The sequence below is a fragment of the Phragmites australis genome, chromosome 8, assembly GCF_958298935.1.
Source record: "Phragmites australis chromosome 8, lpPhrAust1.1, whole genome shotgun sequence".
Classification (NCBI taxonomy): Eukaryota; Viridiplantae; Streptophyta; class Magnoliopsida; order Poales; family Poaceae; genus Phragmites; species Phragmites australis.
Window position 1 is genome coordinate 27,950,816 of NC_084928.1, and position 16,009 is coordinate 27,966,824.

General features: G+C 41.2%; 1 protein-coding gene across 2 annotated transcripts; it reads right to left on the bottom strand.

The window, feature by feature from the left end:
* Window positions 1-2,418: 2,418 nt before the first annotated feature.
* LOC133926899 (protein SHORT ROOT IN SALT MEDIUM 1-like) lies at window positions 2,419-15,513 on the bottom strand. Of its 2 annotated transcripts, XM_062373063.1 has the most exons (23): window positions 15,292-15,513; window positions 14,991-15,141; window positions 14,747-14,878; window positions 11,911-12,189; window positions 11,804-11,824; window positions 11,654-11,715; window positions 10,628-11,374; window positions 10,480-10,525; window positions 9,835-9,927; window positions 9,653-9,708; window positions 9,422-9,530; window positions 8,502-8,716; window positions 8,369-8,432; window positions 7,614-7,787; window positions 7,477-7,507; window positions 6,470-7,383; window positions 6,302-6,376; window positions 6,027-6,101; window positions 4,421-4,882; window positions 3,706-3,951; window positions 3,547-3,588; window positions 3,391-3,453; window positions 2,419-2,806 (listed from the first exon to the last, which is right to left on the bottom strand). In XM_062373063.1, exons 2-23 carry the CDS (start codon window positions 15,063-15,065, stop codon window positions 2,717-2,719), a joined length of 4,071 nt encoding a protein of 1,356 aa, XP_062229047.1. In that variant the 5' UTR covers window positions 15,066-15,141; window positions 15,292-15,513; the 3' UTR covers window positions 2,419-2,716. The 2 variants fall into 2 exon arrangements, with proteins under 2 accessions (XP_062229047.1, XP_062229048.1); XM_062373064.1 differs by lacking the exon at window positions 11,804-11,824.
* Window positions 15,514-16,009: the final 496 nt, after the last annotated feature.

Consider the following 16,009-nt stretch of genomic DNA (forward strand, 5'->3'; position numbering starts at 1 on the left):
GGGTGGAGGATGGGGGCACATGCAGGATTCGTGGGTGGGGTTTTCTCTAGGTTTTTTGTGCCAGAGGAGAGTTCGGTTTTTATTCAAGTTTTTATTAGATAGTTGCAGGAAGTATGAGGCAAGAACCAACTGGTGCGCTTTATATTGTAGATGTTGTGATTGATTGCTTCATCGTCAACCACCATAGGTGGTTACTGTTCCATCACCTGTTAGGGTGGGATGCCTTCTTAAACTTGTACATCCTATATATATGTAACACAATATCAATGAATTAAGCAATGAAATCATTATATTCTACACTATCTATTGTGTTCAATCTTTCGATCTCTCTTTACTTCAACACGTTATCAGCACGCTCAAGTTAATCAACCACAAAGGCATTAGGCAAGAAGAGAAGCACAAAAGTAGATCAGAAGAACACATCGCTATTGCTGCAGGATCTTGTCAACATGCATAAGGAAAAACACAGATGATCAAGCACAAGCGAAGGTCATCGCCAACACCGATATCCACAGTAGCAACAAGATCTTCCTACATTCTCACATACCTTTGATTAGTGCATCCTCTGATGCACCTCGCGACTCGTCCATCTAGGGCGCCTTTCCTCCCAGCGTCAGTCCGCGGTGACGCATCTCTCCTCAAGTTGGCCCATGGCCTCGCATTGCCTCATCTGGTGGCAACAAATAGCGACAGTTCACAGTAGCGCAGTGGCCAATGGCATACGTGCGTGTCGACTAACGACTGGCGATTAGCCCAATGTGTGCAAGGCCTACACCAAAACCCATGTCCCTGTGCCAACCAGATCCGGTGGTGGCCTACCAAGGGCACCCTACCCAGGGGACGGTGACCAACTCCAGGTCGGAATCCCGAGGGGGTGTCAGCCTACTGGGATGCACCGATGTCGGGCCTGCATACCTAGCCAACGGTAGCACCAGGCTACCCGAGAGGTAGCATGACGGCCTCTCGGCGATGGCGCCAGTGGCGACGCCCCTTAGGGCGTCCAGCCCTAGACCTGTGTGGGCCACTTCCATGGCTAGCTAGATCCTGCGCCAGAGTCGGCTGCCCGAACCTAAGTCGGCGGCAAGCATCAACCGATGTTGGTTAGAATATAAGACATGGTCATGGTAGTATATACCGATGTTGGCTTATTGTCTGGCTGGTTCAATTTTCCTACATGGTAGTACAGTTTTACGATGGAAGCCATCAAAAGCAAACTCTAATTGCTACTTCTACCTATCATTTTAAACATTATATACAACATTACATGCGTGTATTACTTCATAGAATGATTAATCATATTTTAGGATCATATAGTATAGATTTATCATAATATCCCATAATTATCTATCAAGATAATACTGCTTGTATTGCTCAAATGCTAAAGGTTATATAAAGTGCAATATCATAGAGCATATTGCCATAAGATATCTTGCAGGCGAAGTTATGTGAAAATCTAGCAGATTTATTCTCTAAATCATTATCCACTTTAATAATCCAAAAATGTATACATGAAATTGGCATAATGAAGACTTCGAGAATTGCAGAGTTCAGGAAAAGTCAATCCCCAGTTTATAACTTGTTTATCATTATTTTTCCTATTGTGTTTTCAAGAAGTTTTTCAATGACATACTACAACCAATCTCTTTCTCTTTATATTTTTCTCATAAAATTTTTTAGAGAAATTATTTATTGATCAATATATAGATGATGAATTGATCAAGGGGCAATGTTGTGATTGACCGCTTAACGCCAACCGCCATGGGTGGTTACTGTTCTATCGCCTGTTGGAGATGGATGCCTCAGCAATAGGCACCTATACATTCTGTATATATTTAACACACTATCAATGAATCAAGCAATGAAATCATTCTATTATACACCATCTACTAGGTTCAATCTCTCGATCTCTCCGTGTTCTACTAAAGAGAGGAGCTAAGTAAAAAGACTCATCCACATCTCTCTCCGTGTTCTCTTCCGCTTTCTTCTCCTTCTGACTTTTCTTTCCCCTCCCCACCAGCGGTGTATGAGCGTGAAGAGTACGGCACCGAGATGAGCTGATCCTTATTCCCTAGCGAAGCAAGTAATTTAGGGATTTGTTCCATTAACACACAATGAAGAAAAACTAAAGGATATAGTAAGCATCGTGAATGAGGTAAACTTGTTCCCTTAGATAAACCAGCAAGAAAAAGTAAAGTCTACGGCTTGAATTAAGCCCAACTTGGCTGAATAGAACATGTAAGAGGAATTCTGTGAACACAATGCGTTTGTCAAATCACCACCGAGATTTGCTTTGGTGGATCATCGAAGGAAAGAACTGAGCCGGCCTGCAGAACTACATGCATTCCTATAGGTGCAGGATGAATAAACCGTAAAGCAGCTGACACACCGTTGAACTTGTGAATGTAAGCTAAAACGATCGAAAGTAAGATCATGGCACCAATAAGCATTAGTACAAAGTTTGTTTTCTCAGTGCACGCGTTTATAGAATGAAATTTCCCAGGTGCCAATAAAAAAGTATCGCTTTCTAAGTTTATGATCAGATCATCCCATGAAAAAAACATTCAACCAGGAAATGAAAAACAGCTCCTTTATGACATAATACAAACGGATAACCACAATGAAAAATAACTCCTTTATAACTAGTACTAATATGTCTCGTAGTTGACTTCGCATAGATGGTCTTTCAGCTGCTGCCAGGGTTCACAGCAGTGCCATATCAGAGGTCAACTATCTTCACAAGCTTTGGATAGAATATGCGATTGTCCCTTGAAGAATTGCTCTCAACAAGAGCAATTTGAACTAAGTCCTGCAGACACCATTGAGACAATCAAAATTGATCATATCAATAACAATAGGAATCATCCAAAATGCTTCTAGAGAGGAAGTCAACCTCGAACTAGTTCACCCCCCCCCCCCCCGCCTTTGAAAAAATAAACTAGAGTTCACAAAGAAACCACATAAACCTATTCCTTTTATTTCCTTTGGCCTATCATTTAAGTTCAGTTCATTGTATTTGTAAACCTACACACAAATGAATGGTTTGCACATAAAGTATCAACCTCAGACATGTTCACGTCCAACTGCGTGCAAACCAAAACTAAAATGCAGTTACGTTGAGTTGACATCGATATCACTATATATGTTACCCTATGTTTCCTTTGCAACTACGAAAAGATTCAGACAGTTCAACTCAGCCACCATCGAATGTTGGAGCTCCTACCATTCATGTTCAAAAGGCAAATGGGATTTGTCCCGTGGACACACGAGTGTTGAACAATGAAAAAGGATGAGGAAGGGTCAGCAGGAAAGAAAACAAACGCTAAAAGTATTCTTCCAAAATTCAGATAAATCAAGACAACGACATCAAAATAATATATTCAAATATCTCACCTTCACATCCCTGTTTGATAGAAACTTCCCCAAGTTGTGAAGAATGCACCTTAAATCATCCACCTGCAGTTGTGAAATAAGGAATGCAACTGTGACCACCAGAATCCAAATAGCGGAACTGATTCTGAAATAATAACGGCATCACTTGTATGTTACCTTGACATAACCTGTTCTGTTTTGGTCAAAGTACCTAAAGGCCTACAAGATGGGAAAAAGTCATGATAGCGATAAGCTAGGATTAATGTAACAAACGAATTATACATAGTCATGTTCCACTGACTCTTAGTGTCTCCCATACATCAAAAAAAAAAATACCTGCAACAGATACTTATCAGCCACCTCATCTTTTGCTGTCTTAACCTCCTTACTAACTGCCTTTTCTCCACCTTCTACCAAATCTCCTTTCTCTGCTATGGACTGCCTTTCTTCCGCTGAAGCAGATTTTTCATGGATGTTAGCAATATTTTTCAATTCAGGCTCCTTCACTGTTTTCTTGTTTCCACCATCTTCTGGGGCTACTTCTTCTGGCTTCGCCCCTTTGATATTCGAGTTATCTTCATTCTGCATCACAGGAAAATGAGGTCCACACAGACAGATTAGGCATAGCTAGTTTTACAGTACTTGCAACTATGAAGCTTGTACACCTCTTGCATATAGTTGAAATGTAACCAAAAAAAAAAAAACACATGGGAACAATTCAATTGTGAAAGGCACATTCCACCATTTTGTAAGATCTCAAATATAACAAAAATGTAAGATTGTAGAAAAGACAGCCTCAAAAGCCGGAAGGTAAAAGCTCAAGCACTGGAGAGAGCAGAAGTCAGCACTAGTCCGGATGAGCTTGACAAGGTTGGTGCTTGCCACTAGCCATTTTAAGCCCAGGACTTGATTACATTGGAACCACATGATTAACCTCCATATGTTATGAAGGAAAAGAAACATAATCTAATAAATGGCATGCCAGTTCACAATCGTGAATAACTAAATATATGTATGTTGCAAAAGTTAGCTGGGAAAGAAAAAAGAATACCTGTCCTTCTACCGGTTCTACAGCAGGAGCATCATCCATGTCCTCATCATCTTCATATATTTCTACTTCTTCAGGATCTTCTTCATATTCAGGATCTTCATCCTCCATTTTCGTATCAGCTTCAGGTTCATTGGGAGCAGCTTCTGAATGATCTGTGCTTATCTTTTCCTCAGCCTCTTTCACCGCTTCATCATGGCTAGAGGTTGACTGATCTGTCTTCGGTTTTCCCTGAACTTCTTTTCTCAGATCATGGGCAGCTCCTGAATGATCTGTGCTCATCTTTTCCTCACCCTCTTTCATCATTTCATCATTTTCCCCTGGATTATCGGGAGTACTTTCAGTTATAATCTCATGAGTTGTCTTGGGTCGCTTCTCTGAGGATTTCTTCTCTTCTTTCTTTAGATCTTCCTCTCTTTGACGCTTCCGTTGATTCCTCTTAACAATATAACGCCTGTACAGTTTCTGCGAAGAAAAACCAAACCACATGTTGAAACAAATCGATGTGCCAAAACCTACTGGGGATGAGCAAGGTTGCAAATAGCGTATAGTAGCATTTAGTGGCAAGGGGTTCACCAAGGGTTTCATGATATAGCATGATATATAAGATTAATTTTATCAATATAACATAGCATCTATAGCAAATCTAATATAGCAAGACTTGAAACTTTCACTATAAACAAAATGCATAATTACCAAGTGGCAAGTCAAGGTCAAACATAAGAACTACACCGTGACACATACAGTGAAATAGTTCTAAGAGTTGCTGACTTAGAAAGAGCAGAGGCAGTTTCACTTGTAGTGCCAAGGATAAAGAATCAAATAGGCGACCGAGTAGTTTTAAGTAATATGCAGGAGAATGTAGCATCAAGGTTATAGCACAGCAAAGTATTAGGGTTAGAAGGTAGCTGTGCAGCTTATATTTAAAACTACCAGTACCAGATTTAGTGAGCAGAAAAACACCCTAGAAAGCTGACTAAAGGAAAACTGAAGGATATTGGCAACACATCGTGTACAGTGTCACACAAGATATTGATGTATTGCTGGTAAACATGACAAATCGGCAATTGCTGTTAATTACAACATTCGTTAAAATTTAGCTTTGTGCATGAGACTATGAGATACAATTTCATATTTTGAAGAAACCAAAAAGGGTTCTTTTTTCGCAACCTGCATAAAAACAATGCAGAAACAAATATATTTGGCTTAACGGATAGCACTGTAGAACATAAACATGATACCTTAACTGATAGCAGACTACATCCTCACAAATCACAAGTTTCAATATTCATGCTACAATTGGACCATTTAACAGGTAACATAGTTATCCTACACTGATGGATAGTAGCAATGTGACTACATGAGTAGATTTGGAACCAGGCTCGGTTCTGACTCACCTTGCATGCATGTTTTTTCCTTAAGCAGCTCAAGTTGGATACAATTAGGTAAATTTACTTTTGAAACAAATTGCAGAAGTTACCAGATTTAAAAAGAAAATGTATTGGACTATGATAAAAACGAGAAAAAAAGGAAACAAAATTATTAAAAATGAGCCATTTATTCTGTAGTTAAGCTAACAAAGCATTTGCAGAATGGGAAGGAATTTTACCTCAAGAAAAGACAGGATAACACAACCCATTCTGTATTGAAGCATTTCATTGAATGACTCAGCAAACAAAGAAAGCTGAAAAAGGAACAGAAGACACATCAGTGTCAAGCGGCATGAGCATCAGCTGAAACATAAGGAATCTGTGAAGAGATTTCTTCGAATAGTGATACGCTTCCAACTATGTAGCAGCGGAATATATAAAGGTGCACCAGTAGTAGCTATCTATTGAAACGGCAAGCTACAAATAATTAGAGAATCCAGAATAGAATACAGACCTCAAATACTGACTCATCTATGTCCTTGACGGTATAGTCTAGGAGACCATCCAACGAAAGGGATGCTGAACGGAGCTGAAAAATATATCTCATTCGATAAGATCTCCTGGGCAATTTATAATAGATTTATATGATCAAAAAGAAAATTACAAAACATATTAAGCATACTTTAGATTCTTTACTCCTTTTGGCCTGAAGAATGAACCCTGGATATTTCGGAGGTTCATCAGACTTTTTCTTTTCTTTAGTGTCATTGAGTGGCTTTTGCTTTGGATCGATCTTGAGGTCCCTATTCTTATTCTCTTTATCATCCTTTATCTTCTTCTTTCCATCTTTTTTTGTATCTTCCTTCTGATTGACCGCATCTCCATTTGGACTTTGGTGATCAGTCAATGTGTGCTCCTTTTCCTCTGGCTTCTCTTCTTTCTTCTCATTAGAGATATCTTCAGCAGGAGCTTTCGACCCTTCTTCCAGCTTAGTCTGAGAACTCCCGGCACCGGTTGAACTCTCAACATTTTTCTCTGGCTGAGCTTCTGCTTCTTGCTTACTTGTTTCAGCAGGTACAGCAGGGGCAGTCAACTCAGACCCTGAAGCAGCAACCTTTCTTTTAACAACTCTTCGAATTATTTTCTTCTTCCCAGTTTTCTTTGCCTCAGGCTGCTGATTGGTGCCAGCTCCCTCCTGCTGTTTTACACCATCCTCACTCTTTTGTTGACTGTGAACTTCTGCAGTTTCGCTCACAGTTTCTGCTACAACATTCTTGTCCTCATGAGATGATTTATCAGCTGAAGCTCCAGCATTTGTTTTTTTTCGTACGACTTTCATAACCTTTTTTATCACTTTCTTTTTTGTGGGCTTTTTATCCTCAACAACATAGTCAACAGAGGTAACACCAGTAGTTTTTCCTTCAACGTCCCCACCCATCTTCTCAACGACTTCCTCAACTTTATCAACCTTACCCTCTCCATCTTTACCCTGCTGATCCATATCAGCATCAACTTTCTCATTTTTCACATCACTGCAGTCAATGTCACCCTCTTTAGAATGAGCAGCATCTGTACTTTTACCCTGATTCAGCTCCCCTGAAATTGTTAACAAATTTGGTTTAGTTTTTACTCTAACAAGCAGAGGGAAAAAATAAGGTCGGTGGGATGCAAAGTGAAAATTTTCTGAACCTTGCTTCTGATCTTTTGGATCACCTGGGCTCTACAATAAGGCAACAAAAAGGATAAAAAAAAACTTTTAGCGACACTTCCAAAAAAGAAACAAAGTATGTTCATAAAGTCACAGGACCATAGTAAGACAAACTAACATTTTCCTTCTTCACAGTCAGCTGCTCCCTTTCTGCCTTTGACTTTCTGTAGGCAATCCAGTTATTCTTCCATAAATCCACTGAAGGCAGGCATTCTGACAGGTTTGGCACAAACAGTACAGTAATTTCTTTATGACTAAAGAGTCCATCTTTACCAATCCTATTGTAATGGACCTGTATGTTACATTGGTAATGACAGGATCAGCTAATATTCCATAAAGCATGTAATGAGAAGCAAATGGACTTCATCATTGGGACAAATTTTCTTATCAACATCAGATATAAGTAGAGTTCAATATTCTGGTCGGTTGTTAGCCATGAGTTACCAATCATACTACAACATGGATAGTACAGCACGTTTCAGCTGAACCTTAGCAGAAATCCTCTAGAATGTTGATATTAGGGATACCGTAGAAAGCACAAATATTTGAGAGTATTAATGAACTAAAAGAAAATTACAAGTTGGTTCAAAATGTGTCAATCTAGAATGTTGGTAATTATACTGACAAGGTTTTTTTTTTGCCAGCAATGGTTTTCTTAATCCTGAATATAATGCAATGACGAAAATCATTCTCATAAACATTGCTTTGAGTTAGAAACTGGGACCAAAGTAGCAACATAATAAGTGACAGCAACTGCATGAATAGTCATGCGTGTAAGCAGCGGAACATCCATTTCTCACTTTTTTGAAAAAGAAGATCACATACAGCATGTACAGGTTCCTTGAAAGTGCTGAGAAATAAATTCGTATGTACCTCGACAAAACGATTCCAATGGATGCAATTAGATAGATCAACTTGAACCAGTTCCTTAACATATCTGTCCATGTTGGATGAATGTCAGTACGACTGCAAGTCATCCATAATGCATTGCTTGATAACAGCATACCTGATGGCAGTTCGAATCAAGCAAGAACAGTCAACTGATGGATCACCACCATCCAGTACTGCATTCCAAGGGCCTCCAATTGCAAAAAGAGAACGATCCTTCTTGAATACAGCAAATTTTAAGATATTGTTCAAGTGAACTACTCGTTCCTCAGTACTTCTCAATGAAGTTATGTCAGCAAATGCACCTTTGCTCATGCCACTCATCAAAATTACCTGCACACCATCACATTTATAAGCAGCACTGCAGTAGAAATAACTTGGCAACGATATGAATCACTTCAAAAGTGCACATAGCAAAACTTGCTATCCCGCGTGATAGGCTTATGCTCAGCGTTGAATGTCATATAAGCACAATAACTCAAGCATACCAAATGCCAGGTTACATTTCTGAACACCAACAAAAATTAATCGAGCGACAAATATGACCAAAAAAGGAAGGGCACTTTGTTGCATGTTTTTTAATCTTGAGCAGTTAGTATTTTTCAGTTTCTGTTTGCATGCAATTAGTGGTCATGCATTTCAGTTTTTCAGCTATTAGTACAGTTTTTATTTAGCAGTTAATGCATAGCTGTTAGTGCAGTTTTTATTTAGCCATTAATGTATGGCTGGCTGTTTGGCTTATAAATAAAGGAGAAAACAAAAAGCTGCAAGAAGTTCCGCGCAGCACAAAAAATTCTGCTCATGTTCGTGTGTGTTCGGCTTGGGATTTCCAACACACTTTAATGCGATAAGGTAATGTAGGTCAGTCACACAAAGTTATACACTGATGTATTCGCATGCTGCAACAGAAGGTCCTCAGTTTCTACAAACATGACTAGTAATACCTATGAAACAATGTGCCATATGTTTCCTACAGATATTGATATAACATGTAAAGCTTCATACAATTCAATGAACGTAAAACTGTAGATAAAAAACCTTTGCATTCCAAATGGTGGCTGGACTATTGGTGCTTGAAGTTTTCTCAGAAGAGATAACTACTCTTTCGTCAGCGCTATCATCAACTTCATAGATGTCATGCTCCAAACTATTTTACAACAATTGCAACAAAGTGTGAATTATACAGTTAATAGGAAGCATTAGAACTTCAAGCAAGAAAACATGTAAACCAGCACAGGTCTAGTTATGCATTCCCAATAAAAGGCATACCTCACTGGTGTATGAAGCGAAAGATTTAAGTTTTCTTTAGTCCAGTTCAAGATAATCTACACACCAGTAAATCACAAATTAGACACACACACACACACACACACACAGAGAGAGAGAGAGAATGCCATAATCCCACGCTGAATATTGAGCAGCAGCAGAGGCTCATGGATAGAATGCCAAACCTTGGAAAAATCTGGAGTAATTGCTAGTCTAGGATATCGTTTTGTCAAGGACAAATAGTCCCTCTCATCATCCACCAAGCGAAATGGAAAAACCTGCAAAAAACAACAGTAAGCATTAAGTTCATAACAGGAAGCGAACTAAAACTGCCTCATACTGTACCTATGAAAATGTAATGATGAAACTTTGTATATAATTGAAGGGAACAGAGAATGGAGAAAGGAAGACAAAATCATTCATGGCTGCTCAATCATGTCCTCTTTAATGCAATCAATGATCAAGGTGCCAATGGTCTTCAAATTTAAGTGAGACTCATGATTTTTCATATCAAGGATAAGGCATCAGTGATCTTATACCAGGAGAGAGAGATGCCTACTAGAAAGGCAAAAGAAAAGGTTGGTGACGAAGGATGCAAGGAACAACAAAGAACCAGCTTTAGATGGTCTTATACCAGGAAACAGAGATGCCTACTAGAAAGGCAAAAGGAAGGGTTGGTGAACAAGGATGAAAGGAACAACAAAGAACCAGCTTTAGATGGACATGAATCAGGGGACCTGAAGATCAGAGTGCATCAAGGAGGCTAGCAAAGAACTAACAATGTCAACTGAGCTCTGCAATAACACCGACAAACACAACCGTCCATTTACCTTGCAAATATATTCTCTCTTTATTTCTTTAACAGGCGAACGATGCCTTCAGGACAACAAATGAAAACGTTAGTTTAAAAAGCTGCACCAAAGACGAAGCAGCAATCTATTGCATCCACAAAGCTACAGAGAAAACATGGAGGTCCACCTATGCACAGCATCACGTCGAGGTGAAATTCGCCGCAAAGGCTTCTCAGATCTAACAGAAGAAGAACGCCGTCGATCACCAATAGCTCTAGGTGGAGTGTGCTCCCGCCTTGGTTCAGCTCCATGCTTCCTATCCCGTTCTCTCTCCTTCTCCCGGCGCTCGCGAAGGCGTTCTCTTTCACGTTGTTCTCTTTCGCGTTCATGCTCCCTTTCTCTTTCACGTTCTCTTAGTCTTTCACGGTCCCTTTCCCTTTCACGCTCTCTTTCTCTTTCACGGTCTCGCAAGTCTCGTAACTCTCGTTCCCGTTCCCATTCAAGCTCATTTTCTCTTTCCAGCAATAGGCCCCTTCTACGCTCTTCATCTCTTAGATCCATTTCACGGCGATAACTAATCCGATCAACTCTGTGTTCGTCAACCATAGAGATGCCTGGATGCCCACGGGGTACGATGCTATCTCGGTAATCAGAATCCGAAGATGGATGGAGCAGGCCTTTCCCCGAGGCGTAATCACGTCCAGGAGGTAGGCCCGTGCTGTAACCGCTGCTTGATGACCCTTGTCCATAGACAAGGCTATCAATGTTTGTCCTAGGAGCTCCTTCCAGCAATGAAGCTGCCTGCTGTCTTCCATAAGGAGCAGTCCCAAGAATGGACATGTTGCGATTATCAGCTTCAACTCTTCCATATGCACCAATTTCCTGGGATCCTTGATGAATTGGAGCGGACCTTCCTGCAAAGTAATCGGCTTGTCTGCCAGAAATGCATACTATACTCAGTGCACGTGCTATGTTCTGTTGCAGTGATAAACACACAAATGATTGCTACAGATTCACTTTTCCAAGCATATCAATGAGAAATACCAAAACAACTAACGGAAACAAAGGCTTACGGCAGAGATGATTTAATAAACACATGTTCCTTCAATTAATGCACTATTCATATTCATACATTACAGTATTTAAGGTCAAACAATATGAATCAACAACATGCTGCAATCAACTTATATAACCTGACTGTGAGATAAGATACCTTGTATCTGATCCAGGCTGCAGTTGAGCTTTCAGTAGCTGCTGATGGCGCACTGATGAACCCTAAAAAATTAACAGTATCCAATTAAAAATAAGTTATCACGGAGAATAGGCAAATGTTTTGTCGGGGGGGGGGGGGGGGGGACAATACCTGCTCCATATGATCATGAATCTGAGATGAAAAAAAGGGTTACAAGAACGCATCGATTATTTAAAATTTAAAGGGAAAAGGAGCAAAAAAAGATTTGAGAGAGAGACCTGATGGCCTGCAGGAATATGGTCGGGATATCTTCTATCCAAATCAGTGGGGCCATCTCTCCTACCAAGATTGGCTGAGTGTTCACCATACATCCTTCTCTCTAGTGTATAATCAGTGCCATACTGGTCTAGCTTCTGTGCATATCCACGCACAGCCAGATAGTCATCATTTGGTCTTGGCACGCTAGACCCAACAGGTGCAGACGAGAGTGAAGTTGGACGAGTTGGCAAGCTAGGAAGACTAGAAGAAGTCGGACCTTTGCCACCAAGTCCACCAACCTGTTAAAAAGTATAAGCGGGATATTCGGTTGAGATATTCTGCACAAAGTTGTTGGAACTACTTGTGACGCTAGAAACTAAATGGAGACAAGAAGCAATTTTCAAACATAAAAGGAAGTGATGAGACAACTGAAACAAGTTATCAGCAGAGATTGACATGAGGACAAGGTAACTTGACTATACAGGGGCTAAGCACAACATAACTCAGAAATAGCAGAAAAGTACATGAAGGGTTAGCACAAATTTCTTCATAGCATCCACTCTTCATGGTTTGAACTTATACTAAAAATAGTTTGGCACAGTTCAAGTTGGGATCATATGCAGAAATAACACAAAGTCAAATAGTAAAGCAAAGTAGAAATGTTAGCAATATGACGAACATTGAATGTAATAGCTGGGAAACATGAGTGCTTCACTAGGAACAACATTGCTTAAATCTAATAGTCCAGAATTTCAAATAGTTATTGTGGTGTGTCACTCTGCAGCTGATGCTAGACGGATTTGATGTAACATTACATCAAAAGTATGCTTCAGCAGAGCAAAGACTAATGGAGACAAATAATACACGAAGTGTGGCATATATGGGTTCATGTCTCATGAAAATCAAGGTCAGGCAAGGCCACGAGGAACAGCGTATTTAGGGCATGCTTGTATCCTTTCCCTAACCATGATCAACTAGGCTAAAGAGGATTTAGCCTACAATTCAACTGTGTGATAAGGGGAGAAAACTTCAGAATATCTGGTAACTTTGCACATACCAGTGATGGAATCTAGCAACGCGAAGATGAAATTCTAGAAAAGGCAAAGTACATCATTGGATTATTTACTAACGCGTGGAGTTTGGAAAAGCAGAAACACTTTTCAGGGTCTGGACTATTTAAAAAGTCCAGATTCCCACCCAAAACACTTCATCTATGACCAAATCTATGCAGGGATGAGAGGGGAAGGGAAGAGAATAGAGAATTTGAGACAAAACATAACTTGCAATCACCCTGATTCTTTATATAGGTCCTCAACTGGATATGATACAGCAGAAATTGCACATGGAGAAGAGCAAAACAGATCCAGATCTCAATACGGTAAAGAGCAGCCGCCACGAAAGAGATAGTGGGGCAGGTGTGGGAGCTAGGGTAGCGCTTTCTATTTATAGCTACAACAAATTATGTAAATAATGGAAACTTTAATGTCATTCTACCTATACAACTAGTGTTATAAAAATTGGCCTAAGCAGCACCTAGGCCCAAGGCAATGGCCGGCCAATGCAATTGGGGCCCAATCAGCAAGGCTAAGCAACCAAATACAAGGCTCGGCGGTTGCCTAGGCTTAGGTGAGGTCAACTCAGCATCAACAGCTGCCTAATCTTGCACGTCACCGTGGATCCCGCATCCTCCCCATGCCATCTCACCGTTGAGGCCTCTTCCCCAAATCCAAGTATCTCCTCACCCCCCCCCCCCCCCCCCCAAAAAAAAAAAGATCGCCCGACTAATGATTTTTAAAATACTGATCCCAACCTGAATAAGCTCAGAACATTAAATTCCAGCAGCTTCACCTTCTACAAAATTGGGGAGCTTAACAAGTCCGAAAAACAACCAACAAGAAATTCAGGATGAGTTAGCTTTTTATAGTTGAAACTGGAACTTAAGACTCCCAAGCAGGACTGAAAATGATAGCTGCAAATGATGCAACACATCTTCATAGCTTAGCATGTTTTGGAACACAGAAGAAGCTAACAAATAACTTTTTTCTCTCATGATGATACTAAGACGTGGCTCAATAGCATATGTTGGGACATGCCGTCAATCGCTCCAAATGGACACAAGGGGAAGCTAGTAATGACTACAGCAACAAGTAGCAGACTACTCAAATGTTAGAAATAGAGAAATTAGAACCATGGCACAGGAGGTTTACAAATTTTGCTTTTTGAAAGTAATGCTTGTTTGAAATAATGTTCGATCCGATGCTTAAATTGTCCCACATGCTGGTCATCAATTCCTGGAATTGATGGGCAGATTTTTTTCACTTCATTCTAATAGAAGATGACATTTTGCACCTTACGTCCGGAAAACAAACAATACATTCTGCTTTTTATTCTTGTGTTTAAATTTACTGGGACAGAAAAAGGCGTATATAAGGAATATAAACAGACAATTTCCTCTTCAGAACAGAAAAATGGGTAGCCAATCTTTTGTAGAGTTCAGCCAGCAATAATTCACAATATTTACTTGACCTGGAACCAATAATTTTGCACAGCCTCTTCAATCTTCGACACTGGTCAAATTTAGAGTTTGTGTATCCCAACTCCCAGATGTCCATGATGATCCATCTAATCTCAGACAGTGTATATCTGTGTAGTTCTTTGACCCTATAACTACATTCCAAAGGTATTGGACTAGCAGCCTTTAATTCAAGATCCCCCACTGACACACACCGCATAAACAACAACTCAAAAGCAATTTATACGCTTATACACTAATGAGCAGAAAAACACTAGCATGCTTAATAAATTGAGCATATAATTCAAATTTAAAAAACACAAAATTCAGTTATAGTTAACCACCTGCTGCGCACCAAACACTGAAGCGTAAGGACCTCCGTACTGCGCAGCAGCCCCCTGTCCAGGGCGGGCACCAAAGCGACCACCATCAGCACCACCTGCCGCTGCCGGGGCTGAAAATCCACTGCTTACAGGCTTCAACAAGAAAAAAATCCAGTCAAAAGGCCGCGTACAAAAAATAACCTACAACTTATACCCACAGAATAACAAATCAAAGCGAATATAAATGGATTTTTCAGAGCCTTACGATTTGGCCGTAAGGCTGCTGCCCGCCATAGGGCAGTTGCTGCCCGTAGTGATTGGGCCCTTTCGGTGGGAACATGGCGGATGCGCCCGCCTAGGGCCTCCTGCGCGGTCACAGGACCCGACTGAAAAACTCCACGCGCACGCACAAGCGCCTGCGAGAAAAGAAACAAACCCTAGATATTTCAGCACCAACGACGAACAAGGTTGAAACAAACCCAATCCAATCCAGCCACCTACGCGAGCGGGAGTTGGGCGGAATCAGCAGATTTGATCCGCTGCCCCCGACATGTGCTAGGGTTTACCTGTGGAGTGGAAGAGGAGGCCGTATGGCGGTTGATGAGGAGAGGCCCCGTACGCAGCGGATTCGGTTGGGAGCGAGCTCGGCGGACGGAGGCGTGGGCGCTCCGGCGGAAGAGCGGCGAGGGCTAGCGGCGGCGGTGAGGTTGCAGGAGGGGTTGGGCTAGGGGTTCGGCGAGGGCGAGATAGGGTGTGTAGAGAAAGAACTAGGAGCCTCCTTTTTATTTTGCTTGCTTTCTTCTTGGGTTTAATAATGTTACAAAAGGCCACGTGGCTGTAAGCTCTATGCCTTCTTTTTTAAGGACTGTAAATTCTACGCCGTTGGATGGACGTACTCTCATTTCTCGAGATCACGGCCGTCAGTTGCTGCTGCAGGGTGGGACCGCCAGAGTGCCGCATCGGGCACACCGTACTACTAGAGACCAGGCAACCGGAGGTTATTTATAAGGAGATCCGGCGAGAGGTACTGAGTAAGTTCATCTCCAGCAGCTTCGGCTTCTGGCCGTAATACTATGTTGATAAGTTGTCGTCGCCGAGCGTCCGTAAATCAACTCCAACAGAGTCGGCATCGAGGTCTACAGGGATGCGGTACCGGCAAAGGGAGGAGAGAGAATCAGCTGTATTGCGGACAAATGGAGTCATCGCATCACTGTATGCCTGTTTCCCGCGACGAGGCCGAGCATGACACGTACCCCTCCTACCACCTCCTCGACTGCTTCAACG